Source organism: Struthio camelus, chromosome 9 (genome assembly GCF_040807025.1).
Source record: "Struthio camelus isolate bStrCam1 chromosome 9, bStrCam1.hap1, whole genome shotgun sequence".
Taxonomy (NCBI): Eukaryota; Metazoa; Chordata; class Aves; order Struthioniformes; family Struthionidae; genus Struthio; species Struthio camelus.
In genome coordinates this window covers 24,794,933-24,809,803 of record NC_090950.1, presented here as the reverse complement: position 1 = coordinate 24,809,803, position 14,871 = coordinate 24,794,933, and the positions used below count along the sequence as shown (strand labels likewise).

The 14,871-nt window shown below is 44.0% G+C and overlaps 1 protein-coding gene and 1 long non-coding RNA gene across 3 annotated transcripts in view; one reads left to right on the top strand and one right to left on the bottom strand.

The window, feature by feature from the left end:
* LOC138068222 (uncharacterized) overlaps positions 1 to 6,378 on the bottom strand; it is a 29,276-nt gene extending 22,898 nt beyond the window's left edge. The window contains exon 1 of the long non-coding RNA XR_011142928.1: positions 6,309 to 6,378. This is a non-coding gene — a long non-coding RNA (uncharacterized lncRNA). The remainder of the gene's footprint in view (positions 1 to 6,308) is intronic.
* ZNF639 (zinc finger protein 639) lies at positions 5,932 to 14,195 on the top strand. 2 transcript variants are annotated; one of them, XM_068955054.1, is made up of 6 exons: positions 5,932 to 6,020; positions 7,239 to 7,379; positions 7,794 to 7,862; positions 8,447 to 8,554; positions 9,421 to 9,558; positions 9,853 to 14,195. In XM_068955054.1, exons 3-6 carry the CDS (start codon positions 7,805 to 7,807, stop codon positions 10,998 to 11,000), a joined length of 1,452 nt encoding a protein of 483 aa, XP_068811155.1. In that variant the 5' UTR covers positions 5,932 to 6,020; positions 7,239 to 7,379; positions 7,794 to 7,804; the 3' UTR covers positions 11,001 to 14,195. The 2 variants fall into 2 exon arrangements, with proteins under 2 accessions (XP_068811155.1, XP_009682163.2); XM_009683868.2 differs by lacking the exon at positions 5,932 to 6,020 and adding an exon at positions 6,388 to 6,619.
* Positions 14,196 to 14,871: the final 676 nt, after the last annotated feature.

The following is a 14,871-nucleotide window of genomic DNA, read 5'->3' as shown; positions in this document are numbered from 1 at the left end:
AATTTGCTATGTTGTTCCTACACTTTGCTTAAAAGGTGTGAAAATGTAAGCTCTGCATCTAAGCAGTGAAGTAATAAGATGCAAAGCAGTTAAGACCTGCGGTTGCAAGAAAATACAAAGAAATCTTCCTGAGATAGTCCAGTTACAGACAATATAAAGTCCATAACCATCAAGTAATTTTGTTGCATGTTTTGTGATCAAATTAAGATTTTTTTCTTCCCTCAGAAAGGGTGGTGTAAGTATGCTTACAGGAGCGGTACTGTAAGCCCTCTGCATTCAAAATAACTTCTTTGAAGCGCCTGACTCAGTTTTCAAAGCAGCCTCTGCTTGGCGTTTATGATAGCATGATTCCCATTCCTTTGTGCCATGAGATCATCTGTTTCCCAGATCAGTAATTTTCAACCAAAAACATCCTTTCCCCAAAATCTCTCCATTACTTTTTCCCAGGTTCCAATTCCTGAACTCCTCCTGTCATCCGTCACATCCCTCCTGCCAGTTTATTTCTGTTCCAGTTCTTTCAGGATCTACCCATCCTCTCTCTGTTCTGTACATCCTCATACATCTGATGCTTGTTTCATATTGTTGAGCCCTTTGATCCCCGTTTTGTCATGACATGACCTAATCTACTTTTTCTTCTTTTCCCTATCCTAGAACAGACAAACTGAGGTTCGTATTCAGAAGACGTTTACTGATATAAAAGTAAGTGTGGACAAGAACAGTACACAACTCCAAAAATATTTTCTCCTTTGGGAGAGGGGGACAGGGAACGGGGAGGGAACGTTACGCAGAAGGTACCTGAGAGAGGCTGCACGCAACTGGAAAGATTTGCAGCTTCTAGGTTCTGAATCCAGCCTAAAGACAGCCTTGTCTTACAGGAACGTGGGAGAGTGAGCACCGCACGTGTGATGAGGACATGCAAAACAAGCATACTGGATATAGACATTTACTGAATGACCCATCATACTATGACTTCTGCTTGTGTGAGAAACAGATACTTGATATTACTGTGCATTCTTGCATCACCCTGTGTTTGAATGGACGTATTCTGTACTGGCAAGGATTAGCACCTGCAAATACCCGTGACCTCCACAGAATGCAGTTTGCGCTGGATTTTCCTTGGGGGAGGTACAACAGAATCAGACTCTTGGACATAGGGTTAGAGATGTTATAGCAGCAAAACCTAAGTGGTTTGAAAGAACGTTGAAAGTAGCAGTCATGCAAACTGACACTGAGCTTTGCTGTCGAGCCAGAAAACAGATTCCAGAGGCGATAACAGTACTACAGAACATATTGCTGTCACGAGTGAGCCCTTGTCTCCCTTTCCTTCTCGCTGTAATTTTTATCTTCCTGTATCCAGTGAAAAAATGTGAAAAACAGGTGGTGCAAACAATGCATAGGATGTAACTTGTGTATTTAGAAGGACTTGAAAGTGTGTGCCTGATGTTCGCAAGGGTTTAGATAGAATTCCTGTTCCCTTGCTAAAAAGAACCGGATTGCAAGTTTATACGCATATGATCTAACGATCTGACTGTTTCTACTGTTGTTCTGCTGAATATAAGCACCAGCAATATGGACTGCTGCTTGTAGACATAATGTGCTAGTCGAGCGCATGTGAAATGTTTTACTTTGCAAAACTAGAACAGGTGATGAAACAGCAGTTGGGTCTAGCCAATAAGGAATTGTCAGAAAAATCAATCAGGGGAAACACGTTGAAGCCAAAGCCCTGACTCACTAGAGAGTTTGGTCTGCAAATGTCTGTGTGATTCTTTTTGCATTGTTATTCCTATCCTCTTTCCACCTGTGTGACTCACATTTCTGTTTACAAATCCTCCTTCGCACGTAAACAGAATGAGAGATTCTCTTTGAACAGAGCAGCAGCTGCTATTACAAAACGCTAATCAATTGCAATTACTTCAGTGGTCTAACATGCTATGAGAGGCTAACCGGGTGCATTGGATGCTCTGTTTACCTCTTTTTTCATCGCTATCTAGTTCTAACTCGGTACCAGACAGAAATTGCGTATTAGATAGATTACTAGTGCACGTTCCCTCTTTTCTTTCTGACGTATCTTCTCTGAGGTTTTGTCCTCAGTCACCTTCAGGTACTACATAAGGAGGACTGTGTATGATGGTGGGTTTGTCTGTTAGATTTTGGCTGAAATGCGCAAGTCTTTTGTGATATGTGTATATACAAATACCGTTTTTATAGAGTAAGATAGAGGTATTGTTGCCTGTGCCTACTGCTTCGTTTGGGTTGTGCTGGAGAAAGGCAGGTTCAGACTCCACAGGACACCAGCTAGAGGGTGCTACAAGCTTTCAGTCACGTATCTGCCTATGCATCTAACCAGTTCTTGTTCCTCCCAGGATAATTATCCCCGTTCACAGGACGGTTTCCCCTATACAGCTGTAAGTAAATTGCAGAGGCAGAGAGAAATTGGCTACAATTTCTTCCCTAGGACGTTTGCCAACGCCAGAGGCCTTTGTAAAAGCCTCTGCCTTCCAGAGAAACCATCAAGATTGAATGATGGAATGAACCAGTGGATTAACTACAGGAGGATATTTCTGTACTCTGTATTTTGTAAACAATGGTGCTGACTCATTTTTTATTACAGAAGAATGGTTCTCGGGGCCTTGCTCGTTGCATGAAAAACTGTTCGCAAAGATGATCAGGTCTAAAAGGTAAACTTTTTTTTACAGCATAAGGTGAGTTTTACCTTTTCTAGTAACTATTGAGTGATTACAAGTGGTCACTACCTTATTTAAAACGGATAGGATGGTTCGGGGAAAGGAAATCATCAGTTCTTGTTCAGATGCAAATTTTAGACTTTGCTATTATCATGGCATGATTTTGTGATAATTTTAGGTCTCAATCTCTAAAGCTTCAAAAAATTCTGGAAAAATTGCAAAATAATGCTAGTGAAACCAACAGTTATTTTCTATAGGAGTGGTTTCCTTCAGAACAGGAATCTCAGTGAGCACTCCTGATCTTATGCTCAGCAGTCAGTCTGCTTTCCAACCTGCATCAGAGGTACTTCACCCAAAATTTGACACCATATTACAAAACAGCAAGAAAACTCATGCTATACAACATACCTCAGATAATCTCCTATAGGTCCTTTTAAACACTAATAAATCCACCCGATTCTTGCTTTCGTTTGAAGGAAAAAGTACACTCCATTCTTATTTCAGGAAGGATACATCCTTACTAACATAGTCTGTGAATCTGTGGTGAACAAACATAATCTGTGCTGCTGATTTAAACTACAAGTTGAATGCAACTTGTGCTTTTTTATATTTCTGGTTGAAATAGGTTCTGAGGGATTAAAACCTAACCCAAATCTGTCTGAACATCCTAAGGATGTGGTGGTTTTGAAAACGAGATTTAGACTTTTCTGTCTGAAGTATTGATGATACTGTTTGATGCCTGCGACTTTGAACTGCCTCTGTGGCTTCAAAGATGATCCTCCTCAGATATTTCTTTCTTTCATTCATAGTCTCCCCTTATTAACTGACATATGTGTTGTTGGGCTCTACTGCTTTGCGTAGAGAAGGAAACAATCAAAAGGTACAGAATGTGTACTGTGCTTAACGTGAAAGCGACTTGATTAGCCTGAGTTTGTCTCACTGAGCAGAATACTGACTTCAAAGGAAATTTTCTCTTTTTTCCCTTGGCAAATTATAGATTATAAATTCCCATTACTACTCTCTACCGAGAGGTAGGAAAGTGGTGTCGGGGGGGGGGAGGGGGGAATCCCTTTTTGGAGTGTTTACATTGAAAATGTTTTGGTGAATAGAGGGAGACTTATGGGTATCCACCCATTTGGACGGCTAAAGCCAGTTTCCAAGAATTTTAACAAAGGCTGTCTTGGAGAAACACCAGGTCCTATGGCTGGAAGAAACTGGGATGCTTGTATCTTGTTTGAGTAGTGATGCAGCTCAGGAGATAACAGGTTCATCATATTTCTTTAATTTCTAACGGCTCAGTCAATGTGATTTTAATAGGATAGCTTTATATTCATACTGCTTACAAAACTTCTACATGATCGCATGAAGCTCTTTTTATGTCGCTCTAACCAAATCAGAGCACCCTAAAGACATGTTTTCCACCTTTCCGGACAAAGGCTAAAAGTAGGATTTTATAAACAGCTCAAGTCTGGTTTTAACTTCCAGCTAATGAAATTAAACTGAGACCAGAAACAAGGTATAACTTTATATTAATCACTGGAGCAATAATGTTAGGGATGTTGCATATTCTCTATTTAACTGAAAGCTTGATTTCAAAATTAGGTAACTTTAGGCTAAGCCGGAACATAATAGCTCAATAAATGAATCACATGGTCAAATTCCATGGTCTATTCTAAGTCAGCACATTAAATTACTGTAGTAGTCTCCCTTGCAAATAATAAACAAAGAACCATAAATAACGGCTTTTTATTTCTCAAATCAAAAAGGTGCCTTTTAAAATATTCTGCTTTGTGGGGAAACTTAAAATATTCTGCTTTGTGGGGAAACATATCACTTTCTTTTTTTGTACTTTTTCCCCACTGTGGCATAAAAAAGAGAAGAGGAAGTGAGCAAAAGAGGGGAAAAGGTGAGTTTTTTTTTTTTTAGTAGTAGTTTGGAAAAAATCTTGAAAATGGGAAAGTTGCCTATTTTAATTCTCCAACTTATACATTTCTTCTTTCATATACAGGAGTTTTAATGGACATCTTCTACACTGATACAAGAAGATTTTTTATGAGGTTCTCACTCTTCCTATTGCGTAAAATATTTGCAACGCCTACGTTGCATGATGGCGGCACCTACGTGCCTGTCAAAGATTAGGCTGCACGCTGCCAGATGCTCTACAAGCCTTGGACAACGCCTGTATATGAAAATGTGCTGGCACAGCATGTGGACACTTAGTTTGGAAGAAATGTCCAGCTGAGCGGTTTACAGCGGGAAGACAGCGAGACCGTTTGTCAGTAAACTTCTTACAGACGTTAGCCCTGACGTACAGAACGGCGCAGGAGAGGGGGCTTGTTTTGGCCCCGTTTTATATTAAAGGAGGTGAGGCAGGGCCGTGCGGGCGGGAGCCGGCGCCCAGGGCCGAGCGGGTGTCCAGCCCCGCGCTTCGGACGGGCAGGAGCGAGCACCTCCGGCGGCGCTAGGCCGGGTCCCGGAGAGCCGAGGGTGGCCTGGACACGCTGTCTTGGAGGGCAGAGCAGGAAAAAGGGGAGAGAGGCCATCCGGCCCCGCCATCTCCAGCAGGAGCCTTTCCCTGTGGTGGCAGCACCGCTGTGTGAACAGCTGGCTGGGTTTGGTTTGGGGGGGAGGGTTTTAAAATTCGTTTGCTTTGTTTAGCCTAGGGTGACTTCAAAACAGCATTTTTGCAGCCCGCCGCCCCTGCCTGTCCCAGTCCACCGCTGCCCCCGCGGCGGCGGGGACGCTTCACGGCCAGGCTCTGCCCCACCGCAGGGACGAACGCCTTTGCTCAGTGCCACAGGCAGGCCGCAAGGCTCTGGGGGCCCCTTCCTGGCGCGTTTCCTGCGAGAACAAGCTTTTCCCTGGTGCCAAGGGAGGCTGTTTCCGGCGAGGCTCCAGGGAGAAGCCGCGAGGCGAGGGCGGCGAGCAGCCCGGCCGGCCCCGCGGCGGGGGCTGCTTCAGTGTCACCGCCAACGGGCGGTGCTGCTGTTCCCGCTTGTGAAGCGGCGGGCAGCGCGGGAGCCCCGCTGCTGGCTCCCCGCAGGGCTCGGCTCACGGCGCGGCTTTTAAGCCGCCTGAGGCGGGCAGAGTAGACGGAAGGTGTTTCCCCCACCCGCTGCCGGCTTTTTCGGTCAAAAATGGGGTAGAAAGCGCCAAAAGGGGGCCGGCGGCGCTCGCCGTGCTATGGCGGCGGGCGGGGGCCGAGAGGCGCCGCGCTGCCGCCAGGGGGCGCCACGGCCGCGCCCGCCGCGCGGCCCAGCCCGGCCCGCCCCTTCCCCCGCGGGGAGCGCCGCGTCCGGAGGCGGCTGCGGCCCGGCCCTGGGCGCGCAGCGCAAGGTGAGTGCCGGCGGTATCGCCCGCAGGCCCGGGGAGCCCCGCGGCTCCGCCAACGCCCGCCTCCCTCCAGCCTTGCAGCTTGCCGCCTTCCCGCCCGCCCCCATTTTGCCCCTCGGCCCGGCGCCATTTGCGGTGCGGCGCGCCCCTGGCCGCCCTGAGGCGGGGGCGCTGCGGCAGCCCCCACGGCCCGCGCCTGGGCCGCGGCTCCCCTTGGGGGCGGCCGGCGGCGAGGCGGCCCCTTCCCTCCCTCCCTCCCCAAGCCCCCGAACAGGGTGCCAGGTTACTCACGGCCGCGGCGTGCTGGGGGCCGCGCGGGCGGTGCTGCCGGCTCCGGGCTCGGCCCTCCCGCCGCCTCCGCCCTCACAAAGCGCGGGCGGTGCGCGTCTGCCGCCGCCGTGGCCGGCTCCTGCGGCGGCCTCCGGGCGGGAGAGCGCGGGCCGGGCCGGGCCCCCCACCGCCGGCCAGGCCTCGCCTGGGCTTCTGCCAGCGTTTGCCAAGACCTTGCCGCGACCCGCAGGCTTTGGGAAGACTGCCTGGTAAAAGGCGTTGCTGTAGCGGAATAATAACGAGCGTGATGGATGCTTTGGCCCGGTTCACGGGTAAGAAGGTTGAGCTGCGTTAAGTGGCGTGGAAGTTGCTGTCTCAGTGTGTTAACGGGGTTGTTTCCTTGCAAGCAAAAAATGCGAAGGGGCTGTTTAATATTTCTGAATTGTGCTATGCTATCGCAAAAGTGGTTTTCCGCGTTACTCTCCCAATAAAGTCAAATTATGGTGTAAGCAAGTTATTTTGTCTCGTGAGAATGGCTTTTGTTTGAGGCGAACGCCTTTTTCCGGCTTCCAGTGCAGGTGGATAGCGTTAGCTTTGCGAGAGCCTGGGTCCCATCGGTGCCCTGCTCTTACGGTCGGCCACATCGGTTTGGCGCTTTCAGCCCTTTCTTCACAGCCATCTGGGCCAATACATAGCCTAAGTATTTTTGGTGTTGTCTCCATCTATCTGTTTCCGTTGTGAGGAGCTACCAAGTGCTGCAAGAGCCCGTTAGCCTAGGACAAAATGAAAATAAGTATTCCCATGCACTTGCCTTATGATCTGTGGTGCTCTAAAACAAAACTAATATCAGTTTCTTCTGCTATTTTTTTGGCCTCAGGTTTCCATAGCTGTAGTGCCTGTAATATTTCTGTTCCTGATTCTAGTATGGTTGTTTTTTATTTTACACTCAAGGTTTAAAGCATTTTAAAATGCTGCAGCTCCACAGTTGAAGATCCTCTCACGCTGATGTTTTCACTGCGGTTGGAAGCTGTACAGGCATCAGCTTCTTAGCTGCTCTTCCTCTTGCTGATACAGAAGAGCCTAGGGATTTTGGTAAGATGGTGGCATGACTTATATTAGTGTTTTTAACATTAACATTTTGTCTGAAGCTCACTGCTTCAGAAAAGAGCTTTTGGGTGATCCCTAGCAAAGGGCAGTGGGCCGCAGGGAAACTACTTCGTTGGTCCTGCTTGAGTGACTAGAGGACTGACTTGGCTGTGGTTATGGGTGATTCTCACTGCTCTTCTGTTCTAAGTCAGGAACATGAAATTAGAATTCAGTACTTGTGTGCACTTAGTGTGTTTTTAGCACTGTAACAAAATTGGCTGTGGGGGGGGACAGGGGAGTAGAAAAAAACCCGTTGTGTAGCGTTAAGAGTTTGTATTGCTTCCTAAAGTCACGAAGGATAAAGCAGCTGTAAACAAGTCTAACCGATTATTGAATGTTTTCACTTTTTAATTGGTTTAGACCGATTCAAAATGAACGAACATCCTAAAAAGAGGAAAAGGAAGACTCTACATCCTTCTCGATATTCAGGTTGGTCTGGAGCTTGAATTACGCACGTTTTAATAAGTTGAATTTTCCTCAAAATCGTTACTTTGCTGTGAGAAAGGTTTGCATGCACTACTGTGTGGAAAACCAGCTACATAAAGGGTGGGATAAGATGTCTTGGCCTGAATGTATAGAGTACCCTCTCTGAGCGCTCAGGGGTAAAGTCACTTTTGGTCAATTTTGTTCTGTACTCCCTGCGAGTTGGAAAACTTGCTCAAGCTACAAAATGAAGATGATTCTACTAACAGGTGCTGGGAGGAGTTTAATGGAAGTTTGAAGGGGATGTGAAAAACGTTCAGCGCCGAACTACCTGTGCTCCTGTTACTGTCTTTAGTAGGCGCAGAGTTTGGCTGATAAGGACTATATCTGATAGCTTGAACATCAGGGCAGCAACTGGAAGTTGTAGGTCATTATAGGATTGTTATCTGGCCAGCACAGAGTTCTCACGCATTCTCACAGTATGAGAAGTAAAAACGTGGCTAGTGAGGAGAATTTTGGTGAACGTTAAATATGCTATGCAGCTGCATCAATTTGCTGGAATAAAAACTCTCTTATTTTTTTGTACCTAGATTCTTCAGGTGTAAGCAAATACATAGACAATAGTGGAATTTTTTCTGACCACTGTTACAGCGTCTGTTCTATGAAACAGCCAGATATCAAGTTTTCTGATAACAGAGGTAAGAGTTGCATTTTTGGGGTCTTGGTACAGTCCTTTACTAAGTGCCGACTGCTGTTCAGAAAAGAGTACAAAACGTGCAGCAGGTGACTTCTGAGCATCAGTCTGACCTGATATGCCTTAGACTGCTGGAAGGTTGTTTAATCATTATAACTGAAATAAAATGTTCAAAGTTTAAAAAAAAAAAAAAAAGACAACAAAAAGATCTTTCATTTTTACAATTTGTAGAATGACTGTTAGACTTCTCTCGTCAAATGTCAGCTGAGTAATGTCAAGCTGAGGTGACTGAACCAAGAGTTCAAATTAAATATACCAGCAATTTCATTAAAACGTACTCAAGGAAAACAGAGCACCTTTTTTATACAGCATCCAGTAGTTGTTCTCAAGTTCAGCATACTGGACTGAGCAAATACAAGGATGAATTTTTATTCTTTTTTCTTTCGCTCTAATAGAACTAGCAACAGGTCTCCAGAAGTCTTACAAAGCTTTAAACTTGGAAAATATGATGACCAGGAAAGGTTTGAGAGGAGAAATATTTACATGTTCTGCCACTTTCAAACTTTCAAGTTTCGTTTAAGGCTTTTAACTTTTTTTCCCGTATAATCAACAGACTGTTTTTTGGTAAAATTATAGAGACAGTTGCTACCTTTTGGTGTTTTTTTTTAGTTGTTGTTGACTTCTGTATGCATGGAAGGAATTTCTGAGCTACATGTTGTTACTTTCTGTAATGTAGGTTGTGATGCTCTTTAGTATATAAATTTATGCAACTGGTGTATGTGGTAAATCAGATCTAGGGTTAAATTAAAGAAATGATAGTGATAGAACGGATGAATAAGGACAAGAAAAATCCCTATCTTATCTTTATAGGCAGATTCCACAGTCCTGCGCAAAGTCTAGATACTGATGATGATGGGAGTCCAGTGCATGCTGGGACTTCTCAGTGGAGTGGATCGCATTCAAATGTTGTGGGGATGCACTATACAGACCCCAAAAAGAAAGAGAAAGGTAAATGTAGATGCGTATTTTCAGGAGCAGCCCCTGCTTGGCTTCTGGGAAGCTGGAGAATATAGATGTTGACTTTCAATGTAGTTACGTTTTCCTTTTTTGCTTTGATGGAAGAGATGAAGGATTCAGAGTTCACGTGATTTGCTCGTTGAACACAAAGCTTACTCTGTCCAGTGAAAAATAACTGTTTTTTGCACTTGTAAGCTGATACAACTAGTTGAGAAGTTAAATATGGACCCAGGTGTTTTGCAGCGTTTTTTTTAATCTTTTGCTTTTATCTACTTCCTCTTTCAGAAAAAGCTGCTAATAATGGAATTTGCAAGGATATATGCGATTCGCCTATATTCAGTGACAGCCCTACAGAAGAAGAGAAACCCCTTGATATTCAAACTGTAGAAATTTCTACAACAGAGGTTAATGCTGTAGAAGTTCACGATATAGAAACGCAAACTGTTTCACCTGAGAAGCTAGAAGCTGAGGACCTAGAGGAAATCCCTGTTGAAACCTGTAAAATCTTTGAGAAGAACCAGGCTTTGAATATCACAGCTCAGCAGAAATGGCCTTTGCTGAGAGCCAACAGCAGTGGTTTATATAAGTGTGAGCTCTGTGAGTTTAATAGCAAGTACTTTTCTGATTTAAAGCAGCACATGATCCTGAAGCATAAAACGTGTACAGACACTCCTGTCTGTAAAGTTTGTAAGGAGAGTTTCTCCAGCAAATTGCAGCTTATTGAACACGTGAAACTACACGAGGAGGATCCATACATCTGTAAATATTGTGATTACAAAACAGTAATCTTTGAGAATCTAAGTCAGCACATAGCAGACACTCACTTCAATGACCACCTTTATTGGTGTGAGCAGTGTGATATGCAGTTCTCCTCGAGCAGTGAGTTGTACCTGCACTTCCAGGAGCACAGCTGTGACGAGCAGTATTTGTGTCAGTTCTGTGAGCATGAAACAAATGATCCAGAAGATTTGCATAGCCACGTGGTGAATGAACATGCATGTCGACTGATAGAGTTAAGCGACAGCTATAACAATAAAGAACGTGGACAGTATAGTCTCATAAACAAAATCAGCTTTGACAAGTGCAAAAACTTCTTTGTGTGCCAAGTGTGTGGCTTTAGGAGCAGGCTGCATACAAACGTCAACAGGCATGTAGCTATTGAACACACCAAAATATTCCCTCATGTTTGTGATGACTGTGGGAAGGGCTTTTCAGGTATGTTGGAATATTGCAAGCATTTAAGCTCTCACTTATCTGAAGGGATTTATTTGTGTCAATACTGTGAATATTCAACAGGACAGATTGAAGATCTTAAAACTCATTTGGATTTTAGGCATTCAGCCGATTTACCTCATAAATGTACCGATTGCTTAATGAGGTTTGGAAATGAAAAAGATCTTTTAAGTCACCTTCAGGTACATGAGACAGCTTAATTAACATTCTTTCCCTGTAATCGATTCGTTAGAATGGGAATTCTTTCCAGTCAGTCACTAAAATGTGAAGTTAAATACAATTTAACAGCGATTGTACAGTGGAAAATACTCACGCTTGCTCTTTGTATCAACAGAACACGTATGACAACTTGGCGTTGTGAATTTTCTTACTTGGGGGTTTCCGTAGGAATAATCGCATTTAGAGTGTGATGGATCAGATGCTGGGGGGAGGGACAGTGGGAGTAGTTGCCTGTTGTAATAGCTGTTCTGAAGGTCATCCTGTATTTTCATGTTTAATATTAAAGAGCTGCTTTCTTAAGAGTTTTAAAAAGAGACAAAGAGAAAGCCAACAGCTAGTTTCACGCTTAAGTAACTGTGCTTGCCATAGCGTTCACTTGCACACCGAACTCATGTTACCCTCTGCAGCAGCAGGTCAGCGTGCTTATGTCTAGCAAATTGCACTGGCCGGCCGAAGATAAGCGTAAAAATTCCCAGGCACGCAGTCTCTAAAATCATATGTTAGCCTGCATTTCCCACCCCCTGCTTTTGATAAGCTTTCAAAATTGACCTGTTTCCTTGGAGTACCTGTCCTACGTCGTGGTTTTGCTTCCTGTCTTTCTCTGTGCAGTGTTTAATTTCGACATCTGTCTGTGGAACCGCCCAGCAATACCTTCTAGTGCTTCATCAACTCCCACACGTTTACAACAGACTTCCCCTATTGTTTTTGTCTCCTTCGTTTACCTTCAGCCCTTATCTTTCTTTTGATACGTTAATGAGATGTGTGGCCTGCCTGTAGGTCGGGTCAGGTTTTAAGGCGCCATTGTAAGGGAATTTGCCAAGTGATCCAGCTGAGAATGTACGAAAAGCATGGTCTTTGCATGTAAAATCGTAATTGAGCTCTCGCTAAAAGGGTGTATGTCAGCAACCTCATTTAGAGCAAGGCTCTATTTGTTTATACTATTATAATTCGGTTACTTTGTGATTAGCTTTCTGCCGCTGGTAGTTGGAGGACAGGTATTTTAATTCTGTAAATTTTAAACTTATCCTATGTACTGGTTTAAAGCCCCGGCACAGTACATAAATTCTGTTAACTTTAATCATTTTCAAATGATTTTGCACATCACATTCAATAGTACTGTCTTTATATTATAATCTTTAAAAGTGAATTTTTAAGCTTCATCCTGTAGCTGTATTTCTGAGTGACTGATGCTTGGGCTGATAGTAAGGATGAGATCATTTAGATTGTGGTAGTTATTGGGGTGAAATTACCCCTATGTAAGTGGTGGAATTTCAATGTCTTTCTGTATTGACTGTAAACTTGTATGGAAGATTGTCTAATGCAAGCTTTGTATAAATCATGTATAAAACATTTCTTGAACAAGGAGATTTGGTGTTAGTAGCAGCAAGGTGTGTAAGGGTCTTTGCACTGGATTTTTAAAGGTAGGGATAAAAATTGGCTAAATTCAGTCAGCTTATGGAAGTTTAGTTTCTCGAGAAGTGTTTCTGCAGTCTAACATGAGCCAGTTAGCGTATGTTGCTTTGCAGGAGGCAAGACCATTTTCATCATTTGGAAATGCTGGTTTGCTACTGAATCTTCTGTGTAGTCATTGAAAAGAACAACCTGATCCCACAATGATTGTATTTTATTAATCCATTTATAGACAGTGACAGTGTCTGTAGAATTGCTAGCTTCCTATTTTGAACACGTCTATCCTGGCTGGCTTGCTATGGTAGCAATAACCTAGTTAACAAAGTAATAATAAGAACTAATTTGGATATGGAAAGTTAATTTTGCTCATCTTGGTATAATTGAGGAGGGGCGAATGCCAGTCCTCCTCTTACAAGCAGCTCCTGGTGACACACAGGTGGAACGGCACTGATGAACACTGGAGAGCAAGCCACTTTTTTTCGGAGACTGACACTAAGAAGGGGCCGCACTGTGGAAGGCACAAGAGAACACTGGGCTTTAGCGTGTCCCATCCAGGAAAGGGAGTTTTGTAGGCGCCGTGGAGCGCTGTGATGCGGAAAAGTTCCTTGACTCCTGAATAGCTTCGTGCCTCTAATTGTTGACTTACGTCCGTTTCTAATCTGTGAAATGGGAATTAAAAGAATACGTCATAGGAATGTTGTGAAGACCACTTGTTCCTAACAAAAAACCACCACGGTGTCTAATTAGCAAATATATGAAATTGAAATTTGTCTTAGGTTGAATTTTATAAATAAGAGAACAGTTTTTTTTTCTTTTAATATCTGCAGAAGGTAAATGGGAGTTTACATGAGCAGGTGGCCTCATTTTACCTTAGCAAGAACATAAATAGGATATTTGCTTCCAAATGCATGTTAAACATGACAGTGTGTGTAGTAGAAAAAACAAGTAATAAGAGTTAAGTCTGTCTAGAAGTTGGGAGGCCAAGAGGAACGGTTGTACATGTCAAGGACTATCTGTTGCTCCCCGCTGAAGGAGTTTACAAGGTAAAGGCTGTGAATTAAAGAGGAGAGGTTTGGTTTATTTACAGGAAATGCGTTAAGTGAAAGGACAGTGTTCTGAGGTGTCTGCATTAAGGTGAATTAAGACGACTTGAATGCTGCTGGTCTGATAACTGCCAGAGACTTGCATTGTCTTTATTCTTACAGCTTGAGCAATTCTCCTTGGTCTTGAATTAGAGAAATTACCTGTGGTAGTCAGAAGGGAATTATGCCCATATATTTTTTTTTTTCTCTGAGATGGTAAATAAGTGGGTCAAATTGAGTGTCTTGCTCCAGTGAAACCCGCAAGGTGCAGCTATCTGAGTAGCAGCATTCTACCTGGAAGCTTTACAGAATCACAAGACTGGCTTCAGAAATAACTTGTATTTGGTTCTTTGTCCTCAGGCTTTTGAGCCTTTAGGTTAACTGTTGTGTATTTTAGCTTCCTGGATCATGTTTGTTATTAAACAAGAGAACTTTTTATACGAAAAATTCTGCTGACTTGAAAACAAAATGAAAAACCAACGAATTATTGCAGGAACTTAGGATACAGTGCATTAGTAATTCTAAAATGATGTGTTCTCCATAATGCTTATTAAGTGCTGTAGACTTTCATGGTTTTCTGTGGTTCTCATTTTCCTGTGCTCTTTCGTGGTGATGTATCCAATATATAAATTATCAGTGCTTTTGAACTCTATAAAGTATTTTAGCGTTTGTCGTTTTAGTTAACAGCTGACTGATTAAACTGTGGTGCTGACAGTATTCAGGAATCCAAAGTCATGGTTCATGTTTTTAGATGTTTGTGACAACTTTCAAGGGCTTGGAAGCTGAGTGTTTACAATCTTAGATATGAACTGGGAGGAGCAGAAAGCTTATGAGCTGCTTATGAGCAGCGCAGGACACCGTTAGGTATAAAAGACTTTCAGTTCATTGAAGCTACGGTTTTATGTTGTGTTTTGCATCACGCAGCGCCTTGTAACAGCTGTGTCGGTCTACTTCTGGCTTTTCCAAACAGTTGCTTGGTACTTCAAGCAGCTTCTCCTCTTCCAAATGTTTGTTAATTAAAACAACAGTGTTAGCCCTACCTACTTCGGATTGCACCTAAATAAACAGCACGTCCATGAAGTGAAGCTGCCATCCCGGTAGACAAACGGCCAGGCAGCAGCCAGCGTCGGGGGTGCTCTGACAGAAAGGGCCGAGCCTCCCCATGGGCGGGAAGGGTAGAGAGCTTAAGATGGTCTCATCTCTTCACACGGTCCCGCTTGTAATTTCTGAAGGGGTGAGGAAGTCCTAGAGCTAGGCTGAAGGCGAAGGGAGGGCGTGCACTGCAGCCCGCCCGGCCGGGCTCCCCGCGCGGCAGCCTGCACCGCCACAGGCGAGCCCCCGCCTCCATTTCACAAGCACC